Source organism: Pterocles gutturalis, unplaced genomic scaffold (genome assembly GCF_000699245.1).
Source record: "Pterocles gutturalis isolate BGI_N339 unplaced genomic scaffold, ASM69924v1 scaffold22525, whole genome shotgun sequence".
Classification (NCBI taxonomy): domain Eukaryota; kingdom Metazoa; phylum Chordata; class Aves; order Pterocliformes; family Pteroclidae; genus Pterocles; species Pterocles gutturalis.
The window spans coordinates 25134-42332 of NW_010141580.1; the positions used below are offsets into that span (position 1 = coordinate 25134).

At 35.1% G+C, this 17199-nt stretch overlaps 1 protein-coding gene across 2 annotated transcripts in view; it reads left to right on the forward strand.

Annotated features, from left to right (window-relative positions):
• The window catches only part of USP33 (ubiquitin specific peptidase 33), a 36593-nt gene extending 19669 nt beyond the window's left edge, over nucleotides 1–16924 (forward strand). The window contains exons 12-23 of one of the 2 annotated variants that reach the window (XM_010084086.1): nucleotides 842–1014; nucleotides 1126–1220; nucleotides 1807–1840; nucleotides 2625–2670; nucleotides 3395–3575; nucleotides 4835–4961; nucleotides 6931–7100; nucleotides 8304–8385; nucleotides 11032–11140; nucleotides 12551–12653; nucleotides 13398–13466; nucleotides 15831–16924. In XM_010084086.1, the coding sequence (XP_010082388.1) occupies nucleotides 842–1014; nucleotides 1126–1220; nucleotides 1807–1840; nucleotides 2625–2670; nucleotides 3395–3575; nucleotides 4835–4961; nucleotides 6931–7100; nucleotides 8304–8385; nucleotides 11032–11140; nucleotides 12551–12653; nucleotides 13398–13466; nucleotides 15831–15988 (1347 nt within the window). In that variant the 3' untranslated portion in view covers nucleotides 15989–16924. Of the gene's footprint in view, nucleotides 1–841; nucleotides 1015–1125; nucleotides 1221–1806; nucleotides 1841–2624; nucleotides 2671–3394; nucleotides 3576–4834; nucleotides 4962–6930; nucleotides 7101–8303; nucleotides 8386–11031; nucleotides 11153–12550; nucleotides 12654–13397; nucleotides 13467–15830 lie in introns of those variants that run through there. The other variant, XM_010084087.1, reaches the window with a different exon arrangement.
• Nucleotides 16925–17199: the final 275 nt, after the last annotated feature.

The following is a 17199-nucleotide window of genomic DNA, read 5'->3' on the forward strand; positions in this document are numbered from 1 at the left end:
ATCCAGGTAAAGACACTTCCTTTTACAGGTTATATGAATTATTAACTGCTTTCTGAAGTTCTCCTCTACTGCAAGATGTGGTGCAATATAGGAACAGTTGATTTTCCCGGTACTACTTGCCCATAGAATTACTTAGAACAGCATGTGTGATCATATAAAAAGTCAATTATCTAAGCATGTCTGTTGGACCACTTTAGTTTCAAAGCAGTAGTATCAAATATTGGATATCTAAATCTTTGCATTGGGGACAAGTTTGTCAACATAAAGTTTAAACCTAACCCTGAGACAGTTGCATGTCCTTAACTGCTTCCCTTGCTTTAGACACAAGAATACTGAGACCTCAGGGTAATCTGGTGAGCAAGTTCAAAGAACAAATAAGAATTTTTAAAGTTTGCTTGATGTTTACTCTGTGGCTATGTGATCACTAAGTCAAGCATGGGAGAAAGAAAATCCACAGCTTAGTCTCTTTTGCAGCAGATCCAGTTACATCAGGTTAAGATAATGTCAAAGTAAAAGACTGTCAAAACAATGGGCTGAAGCTTTCTGAAACTAGCTTGTATAACAGAAGCCTGAGGCAAAAATCATGATGCTTTGTATGACTAGTAGGATGACAAATAATTATGAATGACTTAAAACAAAAAAGTTTCAGTGATACCAATGTGCAGATTCACTCTAAAATATTATTTTTTTTCTTTATCTTACTTACAATTAATTTGCTACCTAGTGGAATTTTCAACTATAGAGTGACTTGGTAGTTACTGGTGAACTTTACAGAATTCAGTTTAATTGATGTTTCTCTTAAAGCTTGACTCTATTTTGTTTCATTTGTTTTCTTCTTTAGCTGTCTGTAACCCTGGAGACCTTTCAGGATCTGTCCTTGCCTATTCCAGGTAAGGAAGATCTTGCTAAACTCCATTCTGCAAGTCACCAGACATCTCTAGTCAAGGCAGGGTCATGTGGAGAAGCGTATGCCCCCCAGGGGTGGATAGCTTTTTTTATGGAATATTTCAAAAGGTAAACAATATTTACCTTGTTTTATTTATTTATCTATTTTGAAATTCCAGTTTCTGCTCTTCTGGCAGAACATTTGTTGGTTTTCTTTCTTTTCTGTCAATGATGTTTCAGGTTTGTTGTCTCATGTGTTCCTAGCTGGTTTTGGGGTCCAGTTGTAACCTTACAAGATTGTCTTGCTGCCTTTTTCGCCAGAGATGAGCTCAAGGGTAAGAGGTTAATTACGTGAACATGTTTCTTCTGGGTTTTTTTCCTCCTATCACAATAAGATGATTAATATCTTCTTAGCCTTATGCAATTAAGCAAAGGCCACCTATTAGACTGTAATACAGCCATTCCTTGCTCTTATGGGATCATTCATTTCAAAAAGGTAAGCTTCTTGCTCAACTGAATTTTTGAGGCAAGAAATGTCCATGAAAGCTGCTTTAGGAATGTCAAGTAAATCTGAATTTGGTTTAATTAAATGGTATCAACTGAAGGTTCATAAAAATTTCAAAAACTACTATATTAATTCTCATTCTCATAACCTTAATGTGAACTTAAAAAATTATTTCCCTTTTAAATTATACAGCATAGTCTCTTCAGATCATGCTGTACTGCTTCATAGTTGAAAGCATAAAACCTGAGAACCTTTCTACTTAGTTGCTATGTCAACAGTCTTACAACTGTTAAATATTGAATTCAACCTGAAGATAAGTTGCCTTGAAAATTTTATATATCAGATGTGTGCTCTTGAATGATAACTATTTGGATTTAGGCAATAATGGCTGTTTTTCTTCTCACTGATATTTGCAGGTGATAACATGTACAGCTGTGGAAGATGCAAAAAGTAAGCTGGCTTTTACCTTGGTTTGTTTCAACTTGTCTTAATTTGAGTGCTTTAATGCTTCTGTTAGTCACGAGGCATTTATTTTTGTTGGATATGTCACAGTACTACTAATCTTTTGATACTACCTTGTGTTCTGGCTGTCAGAAGGTCTAGTATTGCAAAGGTGCACGAGTCAGGAACCACTGACTCACCAGACTGTATTGCATACCAAATGTGCTTAATTCCTTTTTATGTTCCTTACGATTTTAGACCTTCCTAAATTGTTTTTGGTTGATAAAAGCTTTTAGCCCTCTGTATTACTGGCAGCTTTTCATTGATATGCAGTAGGTCACTTCAGTGTGTTAAAAATAAATAAATATAAAATGTCTTGAAATACAAAAGAACCAAGAAGCAGAAGTGGTTTGAAGACTGCTTGAAGCCCTTTATTGAAAAGGAGTGTTATTCCTTGCTGTATAGCTGGTGATTGGCTGCAAGTAATTTCTTAAATAAGCCAACTTAAGTGGTTTCTTTTTGAAGTTCTTTCCTTTATGCTAAGATAAACTGTTAGCTAGGTGGAACTTAATTATCTGTACTTGCTGCTTTGAATTTTTTAGCAGTACAGATTGTCTTTTCTTCTGAAGCATCATTGTTTGTATCATTTTGGCTACTCCGTGTCTAGTCTACATTCCAGAAATATTTTGGGTTTACTCATGTAATGTTCAGCTTAAACTTTTGCTGATCTAGCACAAGAAAATAAAACGTTTTCAGAACTAAGTATCAGTTTGTTTTTTTTTCCTTTGCTTAGGTTAAGAAATGGAGTGAAATTCTGCAAAGTGCAAAAATTTCCTGAGGTACTGTTACTACATGCACTTTAAAGCACTTTTTCTGCATGATTAGGAATGTGGTAAGACTAATGAGTTGCATGGAGTAAACTGTGTTTATAACATTATATGATGAAAGCGTATCTTCATATTGGTATTTGTTTTAAGAATGTAAGCAACGTTTGATTCACCCTGTAAAAAACTGAACCTTGTACATGAAAAGTCAAATTAGAAGAATGGAGTTTTTCAGTGTTGTTGCTGTCAGCCTGCAGAACTTATGTATACTGTAGATCATAGAATTAAATACCACAGCCAGACTGGAAATATTTTCTGTAAGTAATGCTTGTAACTTTACATTTTAAAATTAATCCAATCTTACACTTCAAAACATGAGTTGATGGCTGCAATAAGCAGGAAGACAATGTCTCTTGTGACAAGATTGTGCAATAGGTGCATGGGGGAAGAGAAAAGGTATGTTGTTCATTGCTGCATTAGTGTCAGGACTTTTTCTTTATACTGTCAGTAAGATAAATCTTCAGTAATTATAAATTCATTTCTAACTCCTTGAGCCACAATTGATTAAAAAAAAAATATATATGTGGAACACAGAGCTTGTGATAGTTGTGTCAGGCCATAGAGAAAAGTGATCCTTTTGGGTTGATAAAAGGAAAAGCTGGCATGCACACCTGTAGTTATTAAATATCAAATAGTAGCATATACAGTTCTTGAGTGAATCTGTTGATCCTTCTTACAGATATTGTGCATTCATCTGAAAAGATTTAGACATGAACTTATGTTTTCCACAAAAATTGGGACCCATGTGTCCTTTCCCTTGGAAGGCCTTGATCTTCAGCCCTTCCTTGCAAAGGACAGTCCAGCTCAAATAGTGACTTATGATCTCCTATCTGTCATCTGCCATCATGGAACTGCCAGCAGTGAGTATGAACTTGATTGTTTTGTCTTTTCAGATGATATTCACATCAGCACTTCTGTTTAAGGATGATAGCCATATACTGAAGGGTAAATAGATGAGCATTGGTAATTATAATGTGAAACATAAATGCTGTGATTTTTACCTTGAACCATACGATGGCTTGCTCTTAAAGAGTTGACACATTTTTGAAATTGTGTGGCATACCTAAATAAAATTGTAGGTGGAAAAAAGTTAACAGATCCTGGATTATTAAGGAAAAAAAAACTACATGCACTGTTGAAAGTGAACAGTATAAATGTTACATGCCAGCAGATGACCAGCTGACTGGCTGTTCTACATAGCTGTTTGTCTAGAGTTTTGATGCTTTGTATGCCTTACTTTTTTGGAAGGAGTTCACAAAGCACCGCAAAGATGCCAGTAATTTTTTAAAAATACGTTCTCCTGGATGATAGTTGCCTATTAACTCCAAAACTGCTATTTATGGACAGTGATAAGTAGCTGAATAAATGTCTTATTAATATGTCAAGCTTGTTGTTGCCCAAGTGCTTTCAGTATTTATGAGATTTGTAAAATAAGAGAAAGAAAAGTTCAGAGCCAGAAACTTCACAGATTTTTTACAGAAGTTACCCACCCCCTCTTTCTCCCCAGCCTTGAGGTATACATTGTTTAGATGAAGTTGCTTTCATTTTTTCTGGATGCTTTTTCATCTTCCATTTAGTGCATGCTGAATGATGCTGCTTGTAAACAGTTTAGTAGAGACTTGATTCTGTAATTATTGACAGTTGAATAGGTATTAAAAATAGTAATAATTTAAAATAGATTATAAATAGTCTTCAAAACACGGTTAAGTAAAGTCTTGATACCATGTAGCTGTTACACATCCATGCTAATTTCTGTTATAAAGCATACAAAGATTTGAAAAGAGTTCATTGCAGAAACTGATTAGGGTAAATTGTTCAGATAGTCTGATTTGTGTATCATAGTTCAGGAGTACATCAGACAACAAGCTGTTTGATAGTTCAAGAATATGCTGAAAGCAGTGTCGAACTTTCCACTAGCTGATAGAAATTCAGAAGAAAAAAAAAAAAAAAAAAAGCTGATCCTGAGTTTGAGAGAAGTTAATATCCAGGTCCTGTGTGCTAATGATTTAATGTTTCTCCTATTTAGAACTTGCTTTTTTTGGACTTCTGTTTCATGTATTGCATAGTAAAATGGGCAGCTCTGGACACTTTTTAGTAACTCTTACATCTGACACTCTAGGTGGACATTATATAGCTTATTGTCGGAACAATTTAAATAATTTGTGGTACGAATTTGATGACCAGAGTGTCACAGAAGTTTCAGAATCTACAGTGCAAAATGCAGAAGCCTATGTTCTCTTCTACAGGTAAGAAATTAAAAGTATGATCATACTCATATTAGGCAGGTATGTAAATAAATTTTACAGCAGTTAGAAGTTTCAGAAGTTAGCTGCCCTGCAGGAATTATAATGGAAGAATTTGACCAACCAGAAAAGCCTATGCTGGAGAGACACTTAATGCTTCAGTTGTCCTTAACACTTGCTCTGTTACTGCTAAAACACGTATAGAACTTAAAATGAAAATTAAATCTGCAAAAATAAAGTATGGAAAGATGACTAGAAAGATAACTTTAAGCAACTGTTAGAATGGGCCACCAGTTACCTTGTTCTCAGAGAAAAGGAATTTTGCACAAAGACTCCAACTGTTGGAGCTCTAATGGGAATTGTGGAGAGATGGGATGTGGAACAACACAAGTTTTACTGTGTTGTAATTTAATTTCAGGGAATTTATAGGCTGGTCTTTTCCTGAAAGTTGAAATGAAAGGTGAGAAGTCATGGTATTATCATCTTCAGTCTAAGGAATTTTTGTACTTGAAATAATAAAAGCAACTTAATTTTCAAACTCTAAATTTCTGGTACTAAAATCAGATCTCCACTAAAAATTGGCCATGAAATAGATTGTGTCAGAGTTGCGCAAGAAATGAGATGTGTTCTGAGAATGTTTTAACTTTTATTAGGAGCACTTGTACCTGCCACTGTCTGAGCTAAGCCTGTGAGTTTGACTCAGTAGGTCTTTTAAAAGGAATGGGGAAGCCGCATTCTGTGTTGCTGAGAGACAACACTGTAACTGATTGTGGCAAACATATTAAATAATAAAAGAAGAGCATTCATAAGACTTGGTTTTAAAGAAGAATACACCCACAAAACACTGCTACACGCACAAAATAGATGTTCTTTCAGTGCATTTTAGAAAGCTTAGTGGAGACAAATATGCAATTTTAAATTACAGCTGGAAAGTGAATTTACCTACTTGAATTTCATTTTCATACTTCTAAGGTTTTTGTTAAATAATTTTGATCTGAATTTAAATGGTAGTGTATTTTAGTTGGGTTCATAGCATTTATTTTTTTTCTACTCTTTAAATCTTGTTTTGCTATACTATAAATAGCCTTGTTGCTATAGCCATTCGGTCTACCTGAAGCTTTTCTATCAGTTTTTGGGTCAACGTTGACTCTGTAAATTAACTGAGGTGGCCCAGCTTTTGTGTGATGCTGAGTGAAGTTTCAGCTCAGGGTTTTGGAGGATGGAATGAATGGTTCAAACCTGCTTTTGGAGAATAGAGATTCAATTCAGTCTAAAAATGGGAGAGCAGAGGTACTGCCACTTGAACAGCAGCAACAGCCTCGGTGAGAAAAGTAGGGGGATTATCTGATCAACTTTACTGTTCAACCTTACTTCTGAAGGTAAGGAGCACCTGCCCAAGGAGTACAGCTTGCCAAGCTTTAGCTCAAAGATGCACAGAGGAAATGGGCAGATAAGCAGAGCCTTATCTCCTTCTCCTGTGGTAGTAATCACCTCTGCAGTATAATCTGCTGTCTCTGCTGCTGTCCAGCTATTTGCTTTCTTAGGCTGGTAGGTTGAACGGTAATTGTCAGAGCTCTTTGAGTGGCTGAACTAAGCAAGCAAAGGTTTTTTGTAAGCGAAGTAGCACCCATGCCATAGCTTGTCAGAACTAAGGACAGGCATACCTTTAAGAGAGCAAGTAGCCCTTGCTGCCCTTCCTGCTCTGTACTAACTACACTGACTTTTGTGACACATGGTTCTGTAATGTCACAGTCCAGGTTACTGACACACATTTAGATGGTGGCTCTGGCTGTGCATAAAAGGTGTAAGGTTTTTCACATGCTAAGTCAGCTCCTTTGTGCTAACAGAACTTTGAAGTGTAGAGATGGCCCAGGTAATTTACTTGAAAGTACAGTTTTCTTTTCACAAAGTAAATTATCTGCACTGTACACAGGGATATATATTTGTTTAATGATTTCTATTTTGGTAATAGAAAGAGCAGTGAAGAAGCGCAGAGAGAGAGGCGGAGGATATCAGGCCTACTGAATATGATGGAACCAAGTCTGCTGCAGTTCTATGTTTCCAGACAGTGGTTAAATAAATTCAAGACTTTTGCAGAGCCAGGACCAATTTCAAATAATGACTTTCTCTGTATGCATGGAGGTGAGACTGTAAAGTAATTTTAAAATAATTTGTCTGTTGACTTGTAGCTATACAGGTATGTACACTTGTTTTAATTAAAGGAATTTGAATATAGTAAGTTCATATTATAACGTCTGTAACTTTGCTAAATTACAACTAAAACTTCTAAATAAATTGTCTCATTTTAGTCGCTGACTAGTTGGAAATTATACTGTGTGAAGTTCTCTTTTTTTTTCTTTTCTCTGCAATTTGATTCTTATAGAGAAACAGTTTGGCTTATCTGCTTGCTTCCTAAGCATGTCTATTCCCATTAAAAAAATCCTGTCACTTTATCATTGTCCTTACTACTTGGGTCTGCAATCTAAATATTTTTCTCAGCTATTTGCTAGAAGCAACAAGAAGGTTTGAAAGCTGCAGAACAAGAAATTGGTCTGATGCAGAGTATCTACTGCACAGTAGTGTGAAAATAGAGTAGTAATTCTATACATTTTGTATAGGAACATAAGAATTTTACTTTGTGTTAAATGTTAATAAAAATGAGAGAATTACATTAAGCAAAACGTAGTTGGGGAAATACCCATATTTGAGTGCTAACATGCCAAGAAGTCATTACTCTAATGTTCTTATACATATTTTCTAATAAAAAATACATCTGTATTAGATTAGCAGTTAGAGGTGCTGCCCCTGTTGCTGAAATGAACTTTTAACATAGGATATTGTGCCCCTGTAGCAACTTGCAGTGTGTGTGAGCCCTTGTGGCTGTGGCTTTCCTTTTGCAGGGTTACAGCAGATGACTCTTGTTGTACAAGTGCCAAACTACTAGATTTTCCCTATTCAAACAAATTCCTCCATAGCACACTGCTGCTTACCGGAAAACTTCTCTACTTTCAAGCATTCTTGTTGTTTGAAAGGCTACAGCAAATAAGTGAATTTTGAATAGACAGTTTGCTAATGTGTTTACATGCATGAACAAAATATTTAATCACTCTTTAACATTTTAATTGTATACCTTAAGAATCATTTTGGAATCAGTATCCAAACAGGACTATAGCCCTTTAATTTTATTCTTTCATGTAGTTTGCTTCTGCTTTTTATAACCTTTTCAGCCTCATAAAAGACTAAAGTTATAGTGGTCTCTTTAAATACAATAATAGATTATGCTCTAACATAGTCTCCTTCCCCCCACCAATAAAATCCACAAGTCTCTTTTTGTTGCTTCTGCAGGTGTTCCTCCACACAAAGCTAACTTCATAGAGGACCTGGTTGTAATGCTACCTCAAAATATATGGGACAATCTGTATAGCAGGTAAGTTTTGTACTGTAACTGGAAAAAATCCAGTTATAGGGTTTGAGAGCAACTATCTGCCAAGCAGCAACATCAGACTTTAGAATTAGTGGCTCAGAAAAAAAAAAACAAACCTCTAGACACAAACATTAAGTGAAGAGAATGCAAATGGACGATTTATATAATTTGCTTGTGCAAAGTAATGCTAAAAGCCTACATAAAGTGGTGTGTTACTGAGATAATACTTGAGTATTAAACCAATAAACATGTATGGTATGTACATAATGACACAAAGTAGGTCAGCAAGAGTATGCTTTGCAAGAGGTATTCTGAAAGAGCTCTCTGTATCAGCTTCCTGTTCCCTTGTTGGCTGGAGACAGCTTTTCTTTTATGTTAGTTTTGAATCCATAGCCTCAGCTGCCAGTACTGCTTTGAAATAGCTTAGATAAAAGCATTCAGTATAACTACTCCACACTTTTTAATGTAGGTCAGGTTTAAGTGCTTGCTTACAAAGGAGAGATTCTTACAAGATGTGTCTCTTTTTAAAGTAACAAAAAGCTGCAGAAGAGCTTTGCTGATCACCTTAAGAACTCTGTAGTGCACTTGCATTAAATATTATTAGTTGTAAATTTCCTGCCACCTAAGCACTATAGCAAAGGGTTGGGGATTTTTTCTTTTAAAGTTTCAATGGACACAAGTGAAAAATAGAAACAATACTACATCCACTTTCTTAGATGTACTGAACTTTTCTTCGACAAAGGCATTATCCATTTTATGTATGCAGAGATATTTTTTAAATCTGAAGGAAAAATTTTTAAACTTCTGATTAATTTCTCTTCCCTATAAACTTTTTTAACGAGATGTCAAACTTCACTCATTTGATAGAAAGGCAGAAGTCCCAGAGAGGATAGGGTCCTCCAGATTTTGAGAGTAATCTACTAGGTAGAAAAGAGGTATGAATTGTTATTGCTAAACATTTTTTCGTTCTCTCTGACTCCCTGACTGGCACATGCAATACAGAGTAGCTCAGAAGCAACCATGTTTTGCTTTTTGTCTTGCTCTTATCTGGGAACTACAGAAGAGTAGTGTGGCAGTAGAGGGTGAGAATTCAGGGTGAGGAAGCCAAATATGGTGGAAGCTGACTTTTACTGAGGAAAGGAAAGCTGACTTTTATTAAAGAAAAGGAGATACTTGCCTAGGATGCTGATTGCCAATCCATGTCCCGAACACATTTTATTGTGCTGCTCACATGGCACTACTCCAGTTCCAAATACTTTGGGGTCAGAGTTGCTTTGAGATAATATGGTGTAGTTCATGCTTGACCATATTTTAGTTAAAAATTTGTGAACTGATCAGTGCAGTATAAAGACAAAGTATCATCTTCAGAGGTGCGGTTTTAGTGGTAGATGACCATTTAATGAAACAAATGTCTCTGTTAAGTTGGGATGATTGAGTTGATACCAAAAAACTTGTATGTACAAGTGCTGTTGTACTGAAATAGTGCTTTAATATTCAGTTAAAATACAACACTTCTGTACTTAGGGAAAAAAATAGCTTCCCAAATTATTTTTATGGAGTGTGAAACATAAAAGTCTAGAAGTGGAAAAAAAAAGCAATGTCTTCCATGGCAGATTTTTGTTTAATTGTATTCACTAAGTAAACATAGTTATTTCTTAAGGACGAGTGAGAAATGTCATATTTTGATCTTGATTCACATTGCTGTATGTAAAAGCACTCTCTTTTATCTCATTTAATGTAAGTTTTTTGGAATAAATTCTGAAGTGTTAGAAGGCAAAAAAAATTGGAAAAGAACAAAGCTCTGACAAAAATAATTATTCAACTAGGAAGCAGAATCTGGAATATCTTATCTCAATGGGTATTTTAACCTGAACTTTCTGTTGGAGTAAATGCATCTCTTAAGGCTACTAGTCATTAAAGAATATGTTATTTATCAGGCTTGTAGTTTCCAGGCTAGCAAATGCTGCTCATGTTCATAATTTTATATATATATACACACACATATATATATATACACGTTATATATTTATATATATATATACACACTTTTTAAATTTTGTTTTATATATATATATACACACGCACATATGTAACTTCTGTGCTTCTCAGTAACAATGCCACTGAAGACTTCCGTGTAGTTTCACACAAGGAAAATATGCAGGGGAAGGTCACGGAGAATAACTTAAAACAATAAACAAGTTTAGAGAGTGGTGTTAGGGAGGTAGCAAACTGATGCGGAGCCTGCAATGGAATGGAGGAATGTGTTTAAGATAGAACTGGCTGGAACATTTCCATACGCTGTTTCTTAGAGGCCTTTAATACAATCACAAATGGTATATATATAACAGAATGCTTGCTCACTGCCATGTTCTTCCTGCAGTAACACCTTTTGAAGTATGTGATACAGCAGAGTTTGAGATGTTTTGTGCTGGCTTTAGGCAGTCAGATCCTGGAAGATGGTCATGTTTTAGGATGGAGTACAAAATATTAATAGGAAAATAAATGATGGCATTTGTGGATCAGGGTGACAGGCATGTGTCAGACTTCTGTTACATATTATAAGAAGCTGGCACTTGTGATGTGTGCAGGTGCATGATCTTTTTATATGGCATTTTCCACAAGGTTAATGGTTTTTTACTTTTACTGCAGGTATGGAGGAGGACCAGCTGTTAACCATCTGTATGTTTGTCACACCTGCCAAATAGAGTCTGAAAGAATTGAAAAAAGAAGGAAAAATGAACTGGAAATGTTTATTCGGGTAAAAAAGTAAACACTTATTCATTCTGCTTTTTGACTTCACCTAATTTTCATGACTTGACCCAAGGGGTTACCAGAAGCGTATAGGTCATTCCTGTAACAAATGGACTCTACAAAATATCTGCATGCCTATATAGAATCCCTTCTTTCCTGTTGGGAACAGTAATGTTCTTGTGATATCCCAGTTAACTGTTTATATGGAAATGTCCTTAGAGAAAATATTGAATGTGTTTCTTGAACTGCTTTTTTATAGTATGGAAGAGATTGCATCAGCTTTTCCATGTTCTGGGTGCTATTTGAACTTCTTAGTAATTTTTTCTTTAGTCTGGCTTACCACTGGATAGTAATTATTAACGACATTGAGTCAACCTCATTTGCTTTAGCAACCAGTATTCTTCAAGTATAAACAATTATATGCCCACTGTTGTGCAAGTATTGTTACTGGTTAGCAGACAGAAAATGCTGATATCCTCTGTAAAGATTGCTTTCGAGAATGATTGCAAAACTTAACTATCTGAAAACTTAAGAAGCTGTGTTGATGCTTAAAGTTTATGGCTTCAAGGGGGAACTATAGCTATATTACTACAAAGCTAAAAGATAATGGTTTTGAAGGTTTCAAGTGACTTTTTACATGTTTCTTAATAACACTGTGAAAAATCTGTAGTCTCTGAAAAAGAAGAAAATGTTAGACTTCCTAAAATCCTAATTATAAAATTTTTTTTTACAATGATAGAAACAAATTTAGTCAAATGCAAGTGAGACTCTTCACTTAGCTGTTTTTTTTTTTTTTTTTTAATTCATACGGTCATTTGCATTGCCTTGCAACAGAAACTCAGAAAACCAGTATGTGATTTTTAAAAAAAAAAAAATAGTAGGAACAAAAAATATTTTGTGTTTTTTAGATTGAAGCAATGTCATGAAAAGTCCCAGTGCATTAGTTCACCATGCCTTGCTTAGATTGTACTGGCATCTGTTCAAAGTATTAGGGGAAAAACATAGATGAAAATACAACTCATCACACAAAGAACCTTCCATGAAATTACGGAGCAAATCTTTCAAAACACTGCTTTATTTTACAAAAATAAGTTTTCTGTCTTCTTTTGTTACTTAAAAGTTCAGCCTTCCCAGTAATTATCCAGTAGTCTTTAATGAGTAAGCACTTATGCTTAAGAAGATCTTGTTGCTGTTTTCAGGAAAAAATAAATTCTTAAGTGAAGACTAAGTCATCTTTTAATATAAAGGCTACCACTACATCAAAATCTCACCCTGGGAATTTTACTGTTCTGATGGTCAGTAGTTCTTTAAAATGTAGCAGTGTAATATTATGCTGCTAATAATTACAGTGACTAAAAGAATTCAGTAGTTTGAAGAAAAAAAAAAGCAGAAAAACATGAATTCTTTTTCCTTTCAGCTTAATAGAGCATTCCAAGAAGAAGAATCTCCATCAACGTTTTACTGCATCAGTATGCAGTGGTTCAGAGAATGGGAAGGATTTGTAAAGGGTAAAGACAGTGGTAAGTTGTGCTCCATTTCAAAATACGGGTGATCTTCTCTTTTTTCTTGTCACGTAGTGGTTGTTTCTGCTTTGGTAGAAGGCTGTAGGAAGAACAGATAAGGGAAGGCAACAAAAGCTCTTAAAACAAACATCTAAGACACAAGTTTCATGGGTTACAAATATACCCAGGAACCAAATTACAGAATATAGTCAAATAATTCACAAGAATGGCTAATGGGATAGTTGTGGAATGAATGTTGCTTGTTTGCTGTTAGCAGAAGCAGGAAAATTGGATCTAAGTACAAGGAGAGATGGATTTTGCTTTGCAAACTGATAGATAATGCTGCAGCTTCTGGAGGAAAGGTGACCTCACTGTCACAACCTAAACTCATCCATAACTGAGTGACAACTTTACTAATATCACTTTAGCCTACTCTAGCTGCCTCTAAAGTTTTGAAATGGAAACACGGATATAATGTTTTACAATCTTGTTTGGATCTTCTCTAGGACAACTTTGCTAGGGGTGAGAATTAGGATTGTGTTTTACGTTACTTGAAGACTTAGTGTAATCATGAATGCTTTGAAAAACTTGCTCTTAATTGAAATTCTGATTAGCTTTTAAACAACTTAGAACATACTGTTAGGCAGTACAAAAACGTGCAGTAAACAAACGAGCTATTTCTCCTTCCATTTGAAAATAGAACCTCCAACCTGCTGTTTATTTTCAGCTCTCCCAATTTTTATCACCTTTCTGTCACACTAGATCCTCCCGGTCCTATTGATAACGCTAAGATTGCAGTAACAAAATGTGGAAATGCTGTGCTAAAGCAAGGTAAGGTGTTCAGTATTGTTGCAGCTTTGGGCTCCTTATAATGTATTTGCTGAAGTTTGGATAATTTATTATTAATTCTTTTTTAAGTGTTATTGTAAAATGGTAGTTCCTAGTGAAACTGTGTTGTGCCCATTTTGGAGGGACAAGGCTATTCTTAAAGTAAAGAATTAGTATCTATAATGGACTAATCCAAGTGCAGATGAGAGGGTAGAAGGAGGTGCAGAGTAACTTCAAAATGGTGAAAGTGTGCTTTGGCTTTCTATCACTTGGTTTGATTTGGGTTTTCTTAAAAGTAAATTGGCTCTTAGGCTGTGTCATATATCTGTATGTAGTTATTTGAATCTTGAAACTTAATTTGAATTGAAAGTTACTTCTGACGGAAATAAACCACAGTAAATAAATGCTGTTGCTCTTTTTTCTTCAAGTTATTTGCCCCTATATTGCAAAAACTTCTCTAGCATGCAAAGATGCAGATTGTTATTCTTCACAGTTAGATGCTTAATACCATTTAGAATTTTTTCTCTGTACCTATGAATTTCAATATGGCCTGCTTTATGAAGACTTTAGACTGCCTATGAATATTTAAATTCATTGTAGCTTAGCTTAAAAAAATTTGCAACATTAAGATTAACATTTGTTTAATGGAATTTTTTTCCCAACTTAACTTAATGCTTCAGCATACAGTGGACCTAGTAATGGCAGTTCACTGGAGGCCACTAGGCCCTGCATAAACCTCACCAATTGTAAAATGTCAAGAGCGTATTTAAAAAAAGAATGAGTTCTTGCACTCACGAGTTTTGCAGTACATTTTAATGATTTAAGCACTAATGTAGAATTCAAGTACAAGGTATAAAGCATCTGACTGACATGTAGCAAAAAAAAAAATCATTTTAGAATCAGTAATTGATAGCAAATTAGCCAGTTGCTGACTTACCTTTGGCTACATTGATTCAAATTAGAACTTGGGTAGAAATGAAGACTAAAGGGCTGTGGAAAATTTGTCTCTTAAGTCATGAGAGAAGAGGTGGAAGCGCCACTAAATAGTGTTCAGTATTATATATTTCTGTGATCCAGTGGTCCTGATCCCAGTGCATTAGTTCACTTTGCCTGTTCAGTTAAACCTGACTGTTACAAGAGCCGGAATCTGGATAAGGGACTGAAGATCTACGCCTTTCCCTGCAGAGGTGGAGTTGTTTTTTGAGAATCTGAACCTGGATGAGTAAAACTGAGGCCTAACGTCATTAGTGCTGGCATAGGATCTGCATCAAGACTTCCAGATGAAGCTTTGCATGGTTTAGTTAGCGTGAGAAACAAATGTGCAGTTCTTTGTACCCTTCCTCTTTGGAAACTTTTTATACCTAAAGTACAGTAATAGGCCCACTGGAGGAGGTGTTGAGGACAGGAAACTGTAGGAGGTAGGGGGAGAAGTCCCCTTGTTATGGCACTGCTGCCTTTTTTTTTTTTTTTTTTTTTTTTTTTTTTTTGGTAGTAGGAGGGTGCTGAAATTAGGCTTAACAAAACAGATTAATAGTATCTAATAAGGATATTGGGAGAAACTTGCAGCAGGGCATGTTTTTAATGAGTTGCTTAAAGAAGAGGGGGTTTATTCTTTTAGAATAGAAATTTGTCCTCTCTGCTTAGGTTAATGTGAAGAAATCACTTAACTGTATCAGACAGTATCCTTCTGTTAAAACCTAGAGGGCTGATGTGCCTTTGCCGCTATAAAAGGTTACAGAAAATCAGAAATGATTGTTGGATGCTGACTTGAGACAGGAGAGGGACCTCTTATGGAATCATAAGCGAAGACTTTAATCAGTGAATGACAAGAAATCAGGCTAACCCATCAGTGCTGTGTACAAGGAGCATTAGTGGGGCTGTTAATGTCCTAACAGTGGTTTCTTTCTGGGGTTCTGAGAATTTCAGTGTGGTTCTCACACTTTTATTCTTTACTATCAATATTAATTTCTTTGATGAAACAAGAATCTTGAGTGCTTGAACTTCACTATGTAATTGATGGGACTGCGTGTCCTTATATGAATATGAATCATAGTTTCCTGTGTACCAAGAGCTACCAGTTGTCAGCTTGATTGATAAGTATCAGATGTTTATTGTAGAACTTTCAAGTGTTTTGTGCTTGAGTTATGTTAAGTACTGGATAATTTAGAGCAGGTAGTTGTAAGAATCAAGAAGTATAAAATTAACACAAAATGTCATTGGATTTGGCAGTTGGTGCAAGATAAATTAAAAATTCAGTTTAGGATTTTAAATCTGAATCTATGTTTTTTCTTTTTGTATCTGTTATGGATGTCAAAGAAATAATGAAATAATTCTAAATAGTAATTAAAATCTAAAAAATGTTTTCAGGTGCAGATTCTGGACAAATATCTGAAGAAACATGGAATTTTCTTCAGTCAATCTATGGTGGAGGTCCAGAGATTATACTCAGACCACCTGTTCCTCCAGTAGAACCTGATACCTTGCAAACAGAAGAGAAGATTGAATTAGAAACTCATGGTCTGTAGCTATTGAGAAAAAGATGAACTTGTAAGGAGTCCAGCTTCCTTACAAAATGCCCAAAATACATTCCTAAATGTTCTGTTCTCTTACGTTTGTTGGAGGCACAGCTCATTGGGCATTGCATTAACTACAGAATAGTAAGTTGCAATATGTATTACAATTTGTTTAAATAGATGCTGTTTCTCTGTTTTGGAAGGCATGTGGTTTGTACATTTTGGAGTGTTTAGTCAATGGAAAAAAATGTAATTTCTGAACTTTTCGGTATAAGTCAAAATCCTGTTATATCCTTAGACTTGAAAAATGGGGACAAATTGTACAGATGTTCAAATAACCCTTCTGATTCCTGATTGGGCTTCTGGTCTCTACAAACTTTTGCCTGTCTTGATAAGCCTAGGTATATGTGGAGTATATTTTAAGTGGATTGCAATCAATGATAAAGGATTTTAATTTCCTAAATGCTCAGGAAAAAATTCTCACTTATTTTGCACTGTAAGGATATGAAATGGGTAGTATATAACATCCAAATACTTAGTGTATTTGAATGGATCAAACATTAGTGTAAGCAAATGTCATAACTTATTACCTACTAAATTTTACATCTTATTATAGTCTTCTGTAACTCTATAAACCTGTCTAGTGTCTTTAATAGTATATGTGACAAAAAGATTTAGTCTTCTCTAAGGTAACATTTGAGGGCATGAAGTGTGAAATGTAAAATGATTATGGACATGACTGATATAAATTTCAGAAATGAAATTGTCTGGTCTCTTGAATTACATTCATAAACAGTTCCATTTGAAGGACTTTTATTGTATTGTTAAAAAATTTCATTGGCATGATGACCTATAATGTCAGAAGCTGGATAAAATGTATATATTGCAAAACTTTACTGAATGATTCATACTGGAATGCAGAATGGCACTTGCTTTTATTTCTGCCTGTCAAGGCTGGATCAATTGAAAAAAAAATTAAACTGTGGGGGTGGGGGGAGCTTTCTTAAACACTTTTCATTTATTACATCAGTACAGGAACTTTTGAAGTAATGCTGTGGTACTGCTTTTACACCCATATAACTGTATTTCTTGACCACTTTATGTTTTGGCAATGATGTTGACAGTTCCAGCTCCAAAGTAATAAAATGCTGACATGACATTCTTCTGGATAATTTTATATCTAGTATAAAAGCAAACTCATTTTGAAAGCAGACTTTGTAAAG